The sequence below is a fragment of the Naegleria gruberi genome, assembly GCF_000004985.1.
Source record: "Naegleria gruberi genomic scaffold NAEGRscaffold_3, whole genome shotgun sequence".
In the NCBI taxonomy this organism is placed as follows: domain Eukaryota; phylum Heterolobosea; class Eutetramitea; order Acrasida; family Naegleriidae; genus Naegleria; species Naegleria gruberi.
The window spans coordinates 788,511-802,198 of NW_003163324.1; the positions used below are offsets into that span (position 1 = coordinate 788,511).

General features: G+C 34.1%; 8 protein-coding genes and 1 non-coding gene across 9 annotated transcripts; 4 read left to right on the plus strand and 5 right to left on the minus strand.

Annotated features, from left to right (window-relative positions):
• Nucleotides 1-152: 152 nt before the first annotated feature.
• NAEGRDRAFT_29964 (uncharacterized protein) lies at nt 153-1,473 on the minus strand (the record flags this gene model as incomplete). The annotated part of the gene is made up of 3 exons (XM_002682517.1): nt 153-823; nt 911-1,225; nt 1,272-1,473. 3 exons carry the CDS (start codon nt 1,471-1,473, stop codon nt 153-155), a joined length of 1,188 nt encoding a protein of 395 aa, XP_002682563.1.
• A 546-nt stretch (nt 1,474-2,019) lies between these two features.
• On the plus strand, nt 2,020-3,527 carry NAEGRDRAFT_78096 (EF-hand domain-containing protein). Its single transcript, XM_002682302.1, has 4 exons — nt 2,020-2,246; nt 2,310-2,534; nt 2,579-2,692; nt 2,742-3,527. The coding sequence occupies exons 1-4, from the start codon at nt 2,024-2,026 to the stop codon at nt 2,885-2,887; spliced, it is 708 nt and encodes a 235-aa protein (XP_002682348.1). The 5' UTR covers nt 2,020-2,023; the 3' UTR covers nt 2,888-3,527.
• A 281-nt stretch (nt 3,528-3,808) lies between these two features.
• On the plus strand, nt 3,809-5,153 carry NAEGRDRAFT_78097 (rad23 protein; the record flags this gene model as incomplete). The annotated part of the gene is made up of 2 exons (XM_002682303.1): nt 3,809-3,874; nt 4,008-5,153. 2 exons carry the CDS (start codon nt 3,809-3,811, stop codon nt 5,097-5,099), a joined length of 1,158 nt encoding a protein of 385 aa, XP_002682349.1. The 3' UTR covers nt 5,100-5,153.
• Nucleotides 5,154-5,181: 28 nt separating this feature from the next.
• On the minus strand, nt 5,182-6,431 carry NAEGRDRAFT_78098 (uncharacterized protein; the record flags this gene model as incomplete). Its single annotated transcript, XM_002682518.1, has 3 exons — nt 5,182-5,511; nt 5,571-5,586; nt 5,654-6,431. Coding segments are annotated over 3 exons (1,122 nt in total), but the record flags the coding sequence as incomplete, so codon positions are not given.
• Nucleotides 6,432-7,489: 1,058 nt separating this feature from the next.
• NAEGRDRAFT_45826 (threonine-rich protein) lies at nt 7,490-8,887 on the minus strand (the record flags this gene model as incomplete). The annotated part of the gene is made up of 1 exon (XM_002682519.1): nt 7,490-8,887. The coding sequence occupies one exon, from the start codon at nt 8,885-8,887 to the stop codon at nt 7,490-7,492; it is 1,398 nt and encodes a 465-aa protein (XP_002682565.1).
• Nucleotides 8,888-9,183: 296 nt separating this feature from the next.
• On the plus strand, nt 9,184-10,264 carry NAEGRDRAFT_30015 (uncharacterized protein; the record flags this gene model as incomplete). The annotated part of the gene is made up of 2 exons (XM_002682304.1): nt 9,184-9,916; nt 9,981-10,264. The coding sequence occupies 2 exons, from the start codon at nt 9,184-9,186 to the stop codon at nt 10,262-10,264; spliced, it is 1,017 nt and encodes a 338-aa protein (XP_002682350.1).
• A 571-nt stretch (nt 10,265-10,835) lies between these two features.
• Nucleotides 10,836-12,003, minus strand: NAEGRDRAFT_62483 (uncharacterized protein; the record flags this gene model as incomplete). The annotated part of the gene is made up of 2 exons (XM_002682520.1): nt 10,836-11,911; nt 11,973-12,003. The coding sequence occupies 2 exons, from the start codon at nt 12,001-12,003 to the stop codon at nt 10,836-10,838; spliced, it is 1,107 nt and encodes a 368-aa protein (XP_002682566.1).
• A 216-nt stretch (nt 12,004-12,219) lies between these two features.
• On the plus strand, nt 12,220-12,292 carry NAEGRDRAFT_t28. The gene has a single exon. It is a non-coding gene; the product is annotated as a tRNA-Phe (tRNA).
• Nucleotides 12,293-12,365: 73 nt separating this feature from the next.
• NAEGRDRAFT_78099 (uncharacterized protein) lies at nt 12,366-13,414 on the minus strand (the record flags this gene model as incomplete). Its single annotated transcript, XM_002682521.1, has 2 exons — nt 12,366-12,392; nt 12,413-13,414. One exon carries the CDS (start codon nt 13,412-13,414, stop codon nt 12,446-12,448), a length of 969 nt encoding a protein of 322 aa, XP_002682567.1. The 3' UTR covers nt 12,366-12,392; nt 12,413-12,445.
• Between the last annotated feature and the right edge of the window lie 274 nt (nt 13,415-13,688).

A 13,688-nucleotide genomic window follows, 5' to 3' on the forward strand; every position in this document is an offset into this window, starting at 1 on the left:
TAATGAGTATTTTATGGAATTATTCAAAGCAGAATGTGAATTGTACAATGATTTTCACCCTTTTTGAGAGAACGTGATACAAGTTCATTAGGTTGTTTGCACTAAAAAGAAATAACATATGCACTTGATGTGAAGCAAAATATGAAATAAATTTATCTTAATGTTACTGGCAACTGTTGTGGAACTGCTTCTCTCAACTTGAATTGGATTTCATCAATTTCTTCATTGGTCAAACTTCTTTCCATACTTCTGTACATGATACGATAACATTTGCTTCTCTTTCCAGTCTTTGGATGAGTGAAATCATCAACAATGCTAACATTTTCAGCCAAATCTCCTGCTAATTCTCTGACAATTTCATAGAAATCATTGTCACTATAGTTGGAGTCAACCCACATAGAAATATCCTTATAACATCCAGGGAATTTAGAAATTGGTTTGAATTTGGTATTCAATAATAATTTAGGACTATTCACAATTTCTTGTGAGAATTGTGAGAGGAATCTAGCATCTTCACTCCAGAAAAGTCTAATATCAGGAATATCGAACAAAATCATTGCCAATCTTTCCAAACCAACACCGAAAGCATAACCAGTATATTCGTTAAGGTCATACTTGGCATTAAGCATAATATCCTTCTTAATTAATCCACAACCCAAAACTTCCAACCATTTTCCACGGAAATCAATTTCCAATTCAATACCTGGATCCACAAATGGGAAATAATCAGAATTCCAACGCATAGTAACATCTCCAAAGAGAGCTCTAGCTAATCCTTCCAAATCATTCTTCAATTCTTGAATACAATAATTTTCAAATGCAGCTTGAATTTCTTCCGATGATTTTTGAGAAACATCAATCTTTGTTAGTGCATCGGATTGTTTTCCTGTTACAAAGTCAACCTTTCCACTATTAACCAATTCAATAAAATCCTTCTTACGGAAAATTTTAACACCATCCATTTGATGGAAAACTGGATAGTGAGTAGCATCGACATCATCACGTCTATAAACATCACCAGCAACAAGGAAGTGTTCGTGACCCTTTTGTAAAATTTCAACTTGGTGGGCTGTTGTGTGAGTTCTCAATAAATGTAAGCTATCATAATAGTATGTATCAGTTGGTTGACGAGAAATGTGATCGGAAGGGAAACACAGGCTTTCAAAGTTTTGAACAGTTGTTACTTTTGGATGGAATTCATCGAAAATTTGAACCTTTCCATTATCTAATTTTCAATTCAATAAATTTAATTGTTCCAATAAATCACCTACCTTTGGCTGCCTTTTCAATAAAGTGATTTTGAATAATTGTCTTGATAATACACAAAGGATGATTATCCTTTCTATATAAATTTCTTCCGATTTTAGCATGGACAGAAGGAGGTATGTTAGACTCTTTAATTTGAACATAAATTGGAACTTCCGACAAGGTCTTTTGATTTGTATTAAAATTTCTAAAATTCTTATTGATCATCATCAAGGAAGGTGGAGTCATCACCTTGCTACTATTCTTAACAAGAAGTGAACGAATGGCTTGAGATTGGCGCAACATTTTTTTAAAATTGAAAATACGATTTTTGTTATCTTTTTTGTTGGGATAAAATCTATTTGTTTTATTATTGAATTCAATTAACAATTTTGTAATAATTTATATGATTGATTTGGAAATACTTGCATTGTTTTTCATTCTTGAAATTTGCTTCTATTTTTCTTTGGGATTAATCAAAAACTCTGTCAGAAAGCCAACAAGTTGTCTGGGTTTGTGTTTAAAGTCTAATTACATTTGATTTGGATTATATTTTGGCAAAATCCCATAGAAAATCTCTTCCTCCAGAGGTGATAGATAATGCATTCTCTGATTCAGAAATTATCTCTTCTGTGAATGCATTGACCAATCCGACCAATTATGTCTCTTGATGTTTACATCTCTCAACATTTTCACAAGATTTGCAATTGTTCACAAGTTTGCATTGAGGGCAGTTTTAAAGAATGAACATTCTGAGAATCACACAACCGAAAAGAAAATGACAATGCTTTTGAATGAATACATACGAAATGTTGAAACAATCAGACAACAGAAGAATAATAAAGTAAAGAATTTTGTCTATGACGAATTCATGTCAGATACAACAATGAGAAATTCAGGGAAGGTCTTTTCTTTCAGTTCCAATCCTGATGAGAGTGCTCTCTATTCAGTGATGAGAGTTGTCTCTGAGAAATCCTCGATGGGAATTGATGAAATGAAACGTAGGTTCTTAAATCCAATTATTCGTCTAAATTTGTTTGAAATTGAATATTTATTATGAACAGATTTATTACAAATATTTAAGAATGCAAGTTCAGATAAAACAGCTGATGGTCTAATGGACAAAACAAGTTTTTACAATTTCATTGATACTTTTGGAATAACATGCTATGTGAAGGAACAATTGTTTAGAGTGTTTGACCAAAACAGAGATGGTTATCTTGATTTGCAGGATTTCTCAATTGGTTTGAGTATTTATATGAATGGTAAATTTGAAGAAAAGCTAAAATGTAAGTTTACAATATTTGTAATACTCAATTGTGTCTGTTCTCAGTAATTTTCCAACTGTTAGATGTTGACAGGAGTTGTAATATTCAAAGAGAAGAAGTTAAAAAAGCATTACGAGTTGTTTTTTCAGCAGGCAAACATAAAATCTCAGATAAGGAGTGTAAGTCTTATTTATATCATTTTGATTGAAACTAAACTGATGAATCTAGTGGAATGTAAAGTTGAAGCAACCATGAGAACGTGTGATGTTAACGGGGATGGTTCAATAGATTTCTTTGAATTTAAATCTGAATTTCAGAAATCCCCACACATGGTCAAACTTTTCAACTATATTTTTGTAAATACTCTTCATTAAATTATTGTAAATATTGTAAATAATTCAATCATAGGATTCAAGATATATCGGAATTAAAATTGATTGACCAAATTTGATTCTTCAATCAAAAAAAATGGAATCACAAAACAACTCGTCATCTTCCTCACTCAAACAACCAACTCCTTCAAATCGGAATGAATCAAGAGAATCAAAAAGAAGAATAGAATTTGAATCAGCTGAGGATATTAGCAATTTCTATCTGAAAAAGACAGCTTTTCAATTGAATGATATTTTGAAATGTGTGGAAGATACTCACTCCCGATATGAATGCAAAGAACAAATCCAAGCTCTCTCAATGAATTTGTATAACTATCGATCAGAAGTGAGCAAATTTGTTGAGAAATCATCACTGCTTACCAATCCGAATAATTTACTCTTTCCACCTCAAATATTTTCACCTCCAACAATTGTATATAGAGAATATAAAGGCGATTCCAATAGTCCTGAATCCATTCATACAAGATTTAAATCATTTAGTGACAATCGTACTATGAATAATTCAGCTTATAATCCTCATGATGAAAATACACCTTTGAATATGTTTCAATCAGTTGCTGATGGTGTAATCAGAGTTGGAAGTTCACTGATTAGAAAAATTATTGGAAGAGGTGAGGATTGATTTTTTAGCTCTCTGCTTAATTGTCTCACCTCCATCATTTTCAATACTGATGTAATTTTATAAATATTAATAAAGCATCACATCAACATTTTGAAATAATTGATTTAGAAGAATGGGTTTATTGAGGTCGGGTTCATCACAAGATTTGTTTAATAATATGAACAACAAAAATTCTTACTTGCTCTAACTTCTTTGTGTGACACAAACAAAAACGGAACCAATCTAAAAATAAATAATATTTAAATCTGATTACGAGTTCAAAGAATACTTTAATTAAAAAAATGCAAATCACCTTCAAGACAGTCCTCAAGAGACAATTTACTCTCGAAGCAAATCCAACAGATACGGTACGTGTTATTTGATGAAGGCTTTGAGATTAGACTAACAACATTGTATTTTCTTTTTAATCCATCATCTCTACACCAATATCATTTGTTATACATTATATTTTGAACCAATCAATATCTAAACAATAATTAGATCAAAGTATTGAAACAATCTGTTGAAGATGCCACAGAATACAGTTCTAATGGAATGAAATTAATTTATGGAGGAAAGGAATTAGCTGATGAACAATCCATTGAATCAGCCAATATTCAATCCAATGTTGCTGTCATTGTCGTTGCCAAGAAGAAGCAACTTGCTGCTCAAGTTAAGAAGAAGGAAGAAGAAACAACACCACAACCAACCACTACTGAACAACCAAGTTCCGAATCTACTCCAGCCACTACTACTACCACTACTCCTTCAACAACTACTCCAGTCACTACAACCACTACTACTCCTTCCACCACTCCTACTACTGCTACAACAACAACTACAACAACAGAACAACAAAATATCCCAGGTGGTCCTGGATCTCCGGAATATGATGAAACAGTGCAACAATTTTTGGAAATGGGCTATGATAGAAATGATATTGATGAGTGTATGAAGGCTTCATTCTATGATAGAGCTACTGCTGCTGAATTCCTCATTTCTGGTATTCCTGAAAATGTCAAGCAAATGATGCAAGAAAATGGTGGTAATTTACCTACTCCACCACAAGGAGGTAGTCTTGCCTCTGCTCTTGCTGGAAATCAACAAGGATTCAGCTTGCGTGATTTGTTCACCCTTTCACCACAACTTAACAATTTGAGAAATGCTATCAGACAAAATCCAACTTTGTTACGTGAATTCTTGACACACGTATCACAAGTTAGTCCGGAATTGTACCAAATCATTCAATCTAATCCTCGTGAATTTTTGGAAATTATTAATGAAACTGGTCCAGTTACTGGAACTACTGGAACTCAACCACAAACTACTCCAACTACTACTACTGGAGGTGAACATCCACCATCTGGTGAGGAACTTCAACAACAAGCACCACCAGGAACAATTTTCATTTCTCAAGATGATGAACGAAAGATTAACGAACTTGTTGGTTTAGGATTTACAAAGAATGAAGCCATTCAAGCCTATTTGGCCTGTGATAAGAATCAAGAAATGGCTGCTAACTTGCTCTTTGAAAATCGTGATCGTGGTTTTGAGGATGACAGTGATGATGAGCAAGGAATGCACGATGAATAAATTTTCTCTATAACTTGTATTTTATTTAACAATGACCATTTCAATATTTTCAGCAGACCGTATTTTAACTTTCTTTTTTTTTGATCCTACAGAGAGGAAATCTTCATCTGATTTCTTATTGACTTGCAATTTAACTTGGCTTCTTTTCTTTTGTTCTTGCCATTTGAGGTGAGGTTTGGATTGGGCTGAAACTTCTTTGTCGTCTGGTGTTAGCACTGTAATTTGAACTCCTGAATCATTTTTTTCTTCTGGAGCTATGGGTTTTCTCCTCTTTTTCTTATTCGAAAGAGGATTTAATACTAGGAGATTGTTATCTGCAGCAGGCAACGCTTGTTGTTGATTATTTGGATTTTTTTGTACAAGGGTGGATGTTGAGGATTCAGATTCTAACAATTTGCTATTAATTTCTTGTCTGTGGTTAGTTCCATTAATAACAACGTTTGAGGTTGTCAAAGTGGGTTGTTGACTTACTTTAGATTCTTCTCTTCTATTGGAAGATGATGATGAATTGTCAAATTTAGAGAACTCTAAGTTGGTTCGACTCTTAGACCTACCACTCTCTCCACTATCAGCTTGATTGAGTCCAGTTCTTGAGCTAGATCTGTTCATTGAAGATGATTGATCAAGACCATTACGAGAGCTTGAACGGTTCATTCCATTGGACTTTCTTTTCGATTCTTCTTTCGAAGCCTTCGCCTTTTTCATTTGATCCTTAATGATTGAATCCTTATCATCCCTAGGCCCCTTTCTCGTTGATGATGCAACTTTCATTTTGGCTGCAGGCATTCTATGTAGAATTTCCTCGTGAGACTTTCCCAATGAGGAGCTCATCAAGATTTGTTTGTAAGCATCTTCTATACTCAAACCGTCCGTAGTTATACTGGCTGGTTTTTCAATTCCAACTGGAATGTCCAATTGTTTTATACTTGTGGCTGGGACAAGCTCTGATTTTGCCCTTCTTCGACTGATTCGACTATTCATGGAACTCATCGAGCATGTTTCATCATCTTGATTAGGTTGATCATCATCGTGTGCCAGGGAATGATTACTCCTCAGCTCATCTTCCAATTGTTTAATAGTTGAATCTAGGTGTTGACTATATCTTCGAGCAGAGAGTCTGAGAGAGGTTGGTGGGCCGTTTTCATCCTTCGGTGTCTCTTCTTGTTTCTTACTTGATGTTGCTGCACTATTCTTCTTCTTTGATGATGATTTGCTTAATTGTTTGGGCTCAGAGGCAGAGCGTCCTTTTCTGCCATGATCGTAGGAATCTGATAATGACATGGGATTATCATCATGGGATGCTTTTTGAGAACGAGAAATAATTCCTCCCATGATTGGTTGTTAGTTTTGTGGTGATGGGGTGTGCTTATTTGTTGTTGGAATAAGATGGATTATTTAAATAATTTAGGGAAGGGTGATGATGATGTTATTATTGCTGTTGTGATTAATTATTGAGGCTCCTGCATACGACGAAATCGCTCATGTAGCAAATAATTTGATGGTGGTGCTGATAGCAATTCTCAGGGGGTGTGTGGTTGTTATCTGTCTATTGCGTTCTTCACTATATCCAATTACCGTAGATTCTTTCTCTGGAGAGAATGAGAAGTTACCTGTAGGTCCTTTTTATTCAAAAACTGGTTCGTCATGTTCTGTCAAACTGTTCACAATGAGGTTTTCTCTCTCCCATGTATTTGTTTGATGAGAGAGATACTGGTGTACTATCGGCTTATGTAACGACTGCTATCTTGATTGATTGTGTTGTTGTAGATCAGACCAAATAAAGTTGTTAAAGGATCTCTTGATCACCTTATTAGTGAGATAAGGAGGATACGCATTTGGGGTCAGAATCAAAGAGCTTTTGAATGGTAAATCAAAAGGATCATTATTGGAAATAATTAAGGTCAAACTCAGATCGCCAATTCATCTTATATTGGTACAATACCATCAAATAATAAATTATTCAAATCATTGATGATTGTGTTGATTTATTATTAGAACTTTCAAATTAAGATTTTAAAAACAATGAAAAAAACAGCATCAAATCGATCTTCTCATAATAATAGCAGAAGAGAACTATTTCAGGGAGTGGAAAACTATGAATCGGAAATTGCTCTCCATCGTGACCAACAGGATGAAACCACCAAAATGAAGTTGGATTTAAATAAGGGCCTTGATGAAGCATTGTCTAAATTGGATTTAATGAGGGAATTGGTTGTCGACATGAAGGAGGATCTTAATGAACAAGAGAAACAAATTGAGGAGGCAGAACGAGAAGTACATATGAATGTGGAAAAAGTGGCTAAAGCAAACAAACAAGTGGAGAAGGAAACAAGTGGTACCTGGTTTACATCATGGCTTAATAAATTCTTTGAATAAATTGTAAATATTTATTACATTCTACGCTTATTTGAACTGGATCCAGCTTGAGTACTAAAATTAAAACCAGTACCAGTATTTGCCGTATTGGTGGTTGGTGTTCCAAATGCAAAACCTGTGGTGGTTGTTCCTGTTGTGGCAGTATTGGTGAGTCCAAATCCTGTATTTGTTGTTCCCAAGTTAAATCCACTTGTATTAGTGGTAGGTTGAGTTGTGGTAGAGGTGGTTGGTTGAGTTGTTGGAATATTGAGACCAGGCAGAGAGGAAGAATTCGAAAGTTTTGAATAATTATAAGATGGTTTGGATGTCTTGGATGGTTCTTTGAAAGGATCACCTCTAATTTGATAGGTACGAATATATTCATCTCTCAACTCATTAGCCTTTTCATGCAACACAGATAACCTAGCAGCAGCATTGAAAAAAGCTTGTTGTTGTGAAACAATTGTTCCTTGAAGTAATTGACCAAATGGTAATTGATAAGCCTCACTGTGTGAAAGAGTTTGAGCGACATCTTCAATTTGCTTCCAAATTTCTTGCATTCTTTGTTCCAATTTTTGAGCTGTATTGATGAAATAGGTCGATGAATAGTTTGGATCAGTGTTGGTGTAGGCTGATCTGAGCTTGTTAAAATTATTTTGAGCTTGTTCTGCATTCTTTGATTCGACCAATACATCATGTTTAATTCTTTCCACATTATCCTTTGCTCGTGTGATATTTACTTTAGATGTATTAATTTTCTTTTCAACTCTTTCAATTTGTCTCTTTAACTTGTTCAAATCGCTCGAATTTTCTTGTTGTTTAACAATATCCATAGCATTTCTTTTAGTTTCGGTCTTTTCCTTTTCAAATTGTTCCCATTGTTTTTTCATTTGGTCTGGAAGTTTTTGGAATTGTGTTTTTGGAGTGATTGGTTGTTGTGGTGTGACTGTAGCATTTGTTGTAGTATTATTATTTGTGGTGGTGAGATTGGTAGTATTTGTTGTTGGGGCTGTTGATCCTCCAAAATTAAATCCAGTTGTAGGAGCTGTTGTTGTGGTATTAGTTGTTGTTCCTGTGGCACCAGTAGTTGTAGGGGCTGTTGTTGTACCACCAAAATTAAAACCTGCTCCTGTTGTTGGCTGTGTTGTGGTGGTTCCTCCAGTAGTAGAAGGGGTTCCGAATGAAAATCCTCCAGTTCCACCAGTTGTTGTTGTGGCTGTAGTCCCTGTTGTTGTAGGGTTTGTTGTACCACCAAAATTAAATCCACCAGTAGTTCCACCAGTTGTTGTTGTGGCTGGTTGTGTAGTATTTGCTCCAAAAGAAAATCCTCCTCCTCCTCCTGTGGTGCCACCAGTAGTTGTTGCAGTTGTTGTTGAAGCAGGTTGTGTAGTTGCACCACCACCTCCACCAAAATTAAAGGTAAAACCTGACATTTTTTTTGATTCGACTAATTGAAATTCTCGTGGAGGGAATTTTATCAAAATTAAAAGGGAGTGTACTCACTGATAATAAGTGTTGTTCCTGTATCATTCCTTGATGTGATGATAGATTGCTAATTATTAACTATTAAAAATTATTATTGCAAAGAAAAGTAGAATTAAATTTTGATTTTGAAGAAAATAAATTTAGAAAAAAAATGTTAGAAGAAAAGAATTCATGTTGCTCGGAGGAAGATTGTGCCGAATGCAGGGAGGAGGATGAAGAGGAAAATATTGAACCTTATTTATTGATGGATGAAGTGAATCAATGTTCTATTTCAAATTGGTATTATTTATATGATGGAAAGACAAATCCACAAATTACACCAAAGAGAATTACAATTCTTTCGAAATTAATTTATTTAAATGATGATTTTATTGAATATTTGAAACATGATGGTGTGGTGTTACCGGAATCGATTGATAACATTCAAAAAGTTCCAAATTTTGACAGTGACAGCGATGAAGAGGAGGAGAAGTATAAGGAAGTACAAGAAAAGAATGAACAAGATTCGGATGAGGATGATTATCAAGTTCCTGAATTTACGTCTTTACAAATGGAAATTGCAAGTGCAATTGAGGAGTATGAAGAAGTTTTCCCTAAAATGAATTGGAGCGCACCAAAAGATGCTCAATGGATGCTCAGTGATTCCAAATTACTGAGATGTCAAACAGTTTCTGATGTTTTCCTCGTTTTGAAGAGTTCTTCTTTCGTTACACATGACGTTCAGCAAGCTTACAACAATTGCACTGATTACACCCCTGAAAAGGAGGTCAGAAGAGTATTGGCTTTGAGAAAATGGTATGATGTTAATCCTTCCATGGAATTCAGATGTTTTGTAAAGAATAGAAATTTGATTGGTATTTCACAGAGAGATATTTCAAACTTTTACAGCTTCTTGGTTTCAGACAAGGATATGTATAGAGAAAAATTAGTTGGATTTTGGGAAAAGTTTATCAAGAATTCATTCCCACTTGAGAATTGTAAGTTACATTATTCGAATATCATTATTAGAATATGCTGCTGATTGAATAATATATTTAACAGATACTGTTGATTTATATATTAGTAGAACTGGACCAGTTTTCATTGTCGATTTCAATGTTTATGGCCCTCCAACTAGTCCACTTTTATTTGCCTCTTTCAAGAAGGGTCATTTGGCTTCTGATTCTACTGAATTAGAATTTAGAATTATTGAAACAGATGCAGGTGTAATGAGACCTAGTTTCAAGATGTACACTGGTGTTCCAATGGATTTCTTCTCTGTCGAAAATGCTCAATCCATGCAAGACTTTATTGAAAAGCAACAAAAGTTCCAATCAAACGAATAAATTTCTACGTTTTCATCGACAACTCAGATGAGCCAATACGTGTTTTCATCAATTATTACAATTAATTTTTTGATTGTTAAAAAAAATGTCTGAAAACGTTGCTTCACTGTTGGAAAAACTTGTTCAAAAAGAAGCTGAACAAAAACAAAGAATCAGCAACCTCCGACAAGAATTGGATGATTTGGCGGATACTGAAAAAAACTCTACTAAAATCAAATACTTGCAATCACAAATAGAAAAGTGTGAGGAAAAAATTAAGAATTTAAATGTGGATATTTCGAAATATAGATGGGAAAATGCCAAGACTGGTATTTTCAGTCTGGTTGCACTTTTGGCAATTGTTTTATTGGTTTTAGTGATGGGAGATCAATTAGGTTATTTCTCTTTACCAAAACTTATTGAATCATTATTTGAAACTAAGGAAGTTGATGTTAATGATCAAATTAGAGAAATGATGAGACAACAAAGAGAGGAATTCGAATATGGAATGAAGAATTATTAATAATTGAATTTATTTACCAAAATTTTGAAAAACTATGAGCAAGGAAATTGTAAATATATAAACTCGAAATTAGTATTTTATTATTGCCATGACCTGAGCTTGATTAGATTGAGGATGGAAGGATATGAAGTTGTCACCCACTGATTTGGCAACACTCTCCACATATAAAAGAGCCTTTTTAGCATATTCAATCACATCTGTAAAAACAAACATTGAGTAAGGTTTTGCATTGGTAAATAATTCTCTGAAAAAGATTCCATCAGCTTGTTTTGTGAGATGTGATGTTTCATTGCAAACATAACTGAAAAGGAAAATATCATAGTGTTGAACTCTATCTTTGAGAGCTCTATTCAGAGAATTTTCCAATCCTTTTGTCACGTCACATCTGTTGAAATCCAACCTCAAACTATCTTTGGTGAGCTCCTGTAAACGAGGAAGATAATTTTTCCAATTCTTTTCCAAATCATACAAATCACATGATATTTCACTTCCCTTCTCGAATATTTTGTTCAACATACTTTCTCTCAAAACCACAAATGCAGCAGAATCATTTCCAGGTCCACCACCAATCGAAGCAACTCTAAGAAATCTCTTTTTCAAGTCAATTTTCTCTATTGTGAATTCTCTAGGAATAATAACTGGTTGTTGTTTGTGTGTATTTGTTGAAACTTCCTCGTTTGTGTAATATTCATCATGATATACATCTTCCTCATCAGCAGTCTTATCCACAATTAACTCATTACAACTCGATGATAATACTAATGAATAGGTCATTAATTCAGAAAATTCACTCGCATTATACTCCTTCTTACTCTTCTTTTTATCATTCACCAACTTGTTAAACTTATCCAAAATTGTCTTTTCATTATATTCCTGTTTTTTCCTCAGTGCTGTCACACTCTCCACTCTCCACAATCCACTCAGTACGTTATACATCAGCAAGGCTCTCTTCTTGAATTTACTATGATAATATTGATAGTGCAAGGCTGTAGAGCTGAATTTAATTCCCTTCGTGTCTGCACTCGTTGATAAGAGTTTCATTTGTTCGTGGGCAGTTTCCGTCTCTTGAATAGTGAAAGGTTTGCCATCATTTTGTCTGATGACTTCTTCAAGAATACTCACTTGTGCATTGTCGAACCATTGGGCTATAGGATTTTTCAAATTTTGATATTTAATGGTTCATCATCGGAATGTGAAAATACATACTTGATGATTTGGTATTCTTTTGTTTAGACATTTTTTTTAATAAGAATAATTGAAACAAAGTTTTGTAAAGGAACAAAAGGCAAAAGACTACAGCACCACAGGTTCCCAAGTAATGATGTGGCTCGATGTTGCTCAATTTCTCGTGTGGTGAAAGAAGCCTTAATTTATGAATTATATCTTAGAAAGAAGAGAAATTAGTACTAATGTTATCACATTAAGTAATCATAACTTATTATGTAAGCAAGAAGCCGACATAGCTCAGTTGGGAGAGCGTAAGACTGAAGATCTTAAGGTCCCTGGTTCGATCCCTGGTGTCGGCAAATTTTTTCTTTATGTATTTCATGATAACTAAAGTGTTTTAATTACATTATCATCGAAAGTTTCAAAATAGAAGGTTGTGAAATAGTTAAATTTATTTTGTTATTAATATTTCTCACTTATTACTAAGAGTGTGAGCAAATGCCAAAATTAATTTACAAGGAAGGTTTGACGATTGGCTTTGATGACTTCTTGCATGTCTTTCTCTTGATACAAATCTTCTTCTTGATTGACTTGCAACACTTCTTCTTTCCACCAACAAATTTGAATTTCTTACAAATTTTCTTACCCTTTGAACGTTTCAAACACTTCTTATAATACTTCTTCTTGATACATCTTGGAGGAATGATAATTGACTTGGCACAATACTTCTTCTTTTGATATTTGACACATTTGGAAACAGTCTTCTTGTGCTTACAGAACTTGATGGTCTTATGCTTGGCACAGAAGAATTTCTTCTTAATGAGACAACACTTCTTAACTGATTTTCTCTCCTTACAATATTTAACCTTCTTATACTTGGCACATTTCTTAGCCCATGAAACTATCTTGCACTTTTTAACATATCTACATTTGGCAACCTTCTTATTGTAGGAATCAACAGTGTACTTGTCGCAAACCTTCTTCTTTTCACACTTCTTGATTGGAACCTTCTTGAATTTCTTGCAGACCTTCTTAAATCCCTTCTTGACACACTTGTTAATAATCTTGTGTTTGGCACAGAATTTCTTGAAGCCCTTCTTGATGCAAATCTTCTTTGTTCCATAAGAATCACAAACTTTCCAATACTTCTTCTTGGCACATCCAACTACTTTGTATGCATGCAAGACGCATTTCTTTGTTGGCTTGCTATACTTGTCACATTTGGAATATTTCTTATGTTTGAGACATTTGCCAGCACCGACAATGGCATATTGATCACAGACTTTCTTTTGACCAACGAGTTTGTGCTTTAAACACTTCTTAATCCACTTGTGCTTTAAGCATTTTCTCTTACAAATCTTTGGCTTGTGATACTTGTCAACAACGACTGGAGGTTTAGTTTGATAGCTGTCACTTGCTTGAACAGAGAGGATGGCAAGCAAGAGTAGAATTGCAATTGAAAAGATTAGATTTGCTTTCATTTTTTGTTATTGGATGGAATAGTTCAACAGAAGGGTGCTAATTTAAACCATTTCTAATAGTTTTTCATTTGGAACAAGCTCAAAAAGTTAGATGTAAGGTTCCAAATTTGGATAGAAAACTGATATCCATACGAACTTGAACTAATTCAATTTACTAATTTACAATTACCTAATACTATTCAAATATCAACTCATACTTCAAATTTAAAATTTCTCAAAAATCAACAATTCAGAGCAAGAAAGTTAATAATGTTGACGAATCCAAACAATAGAT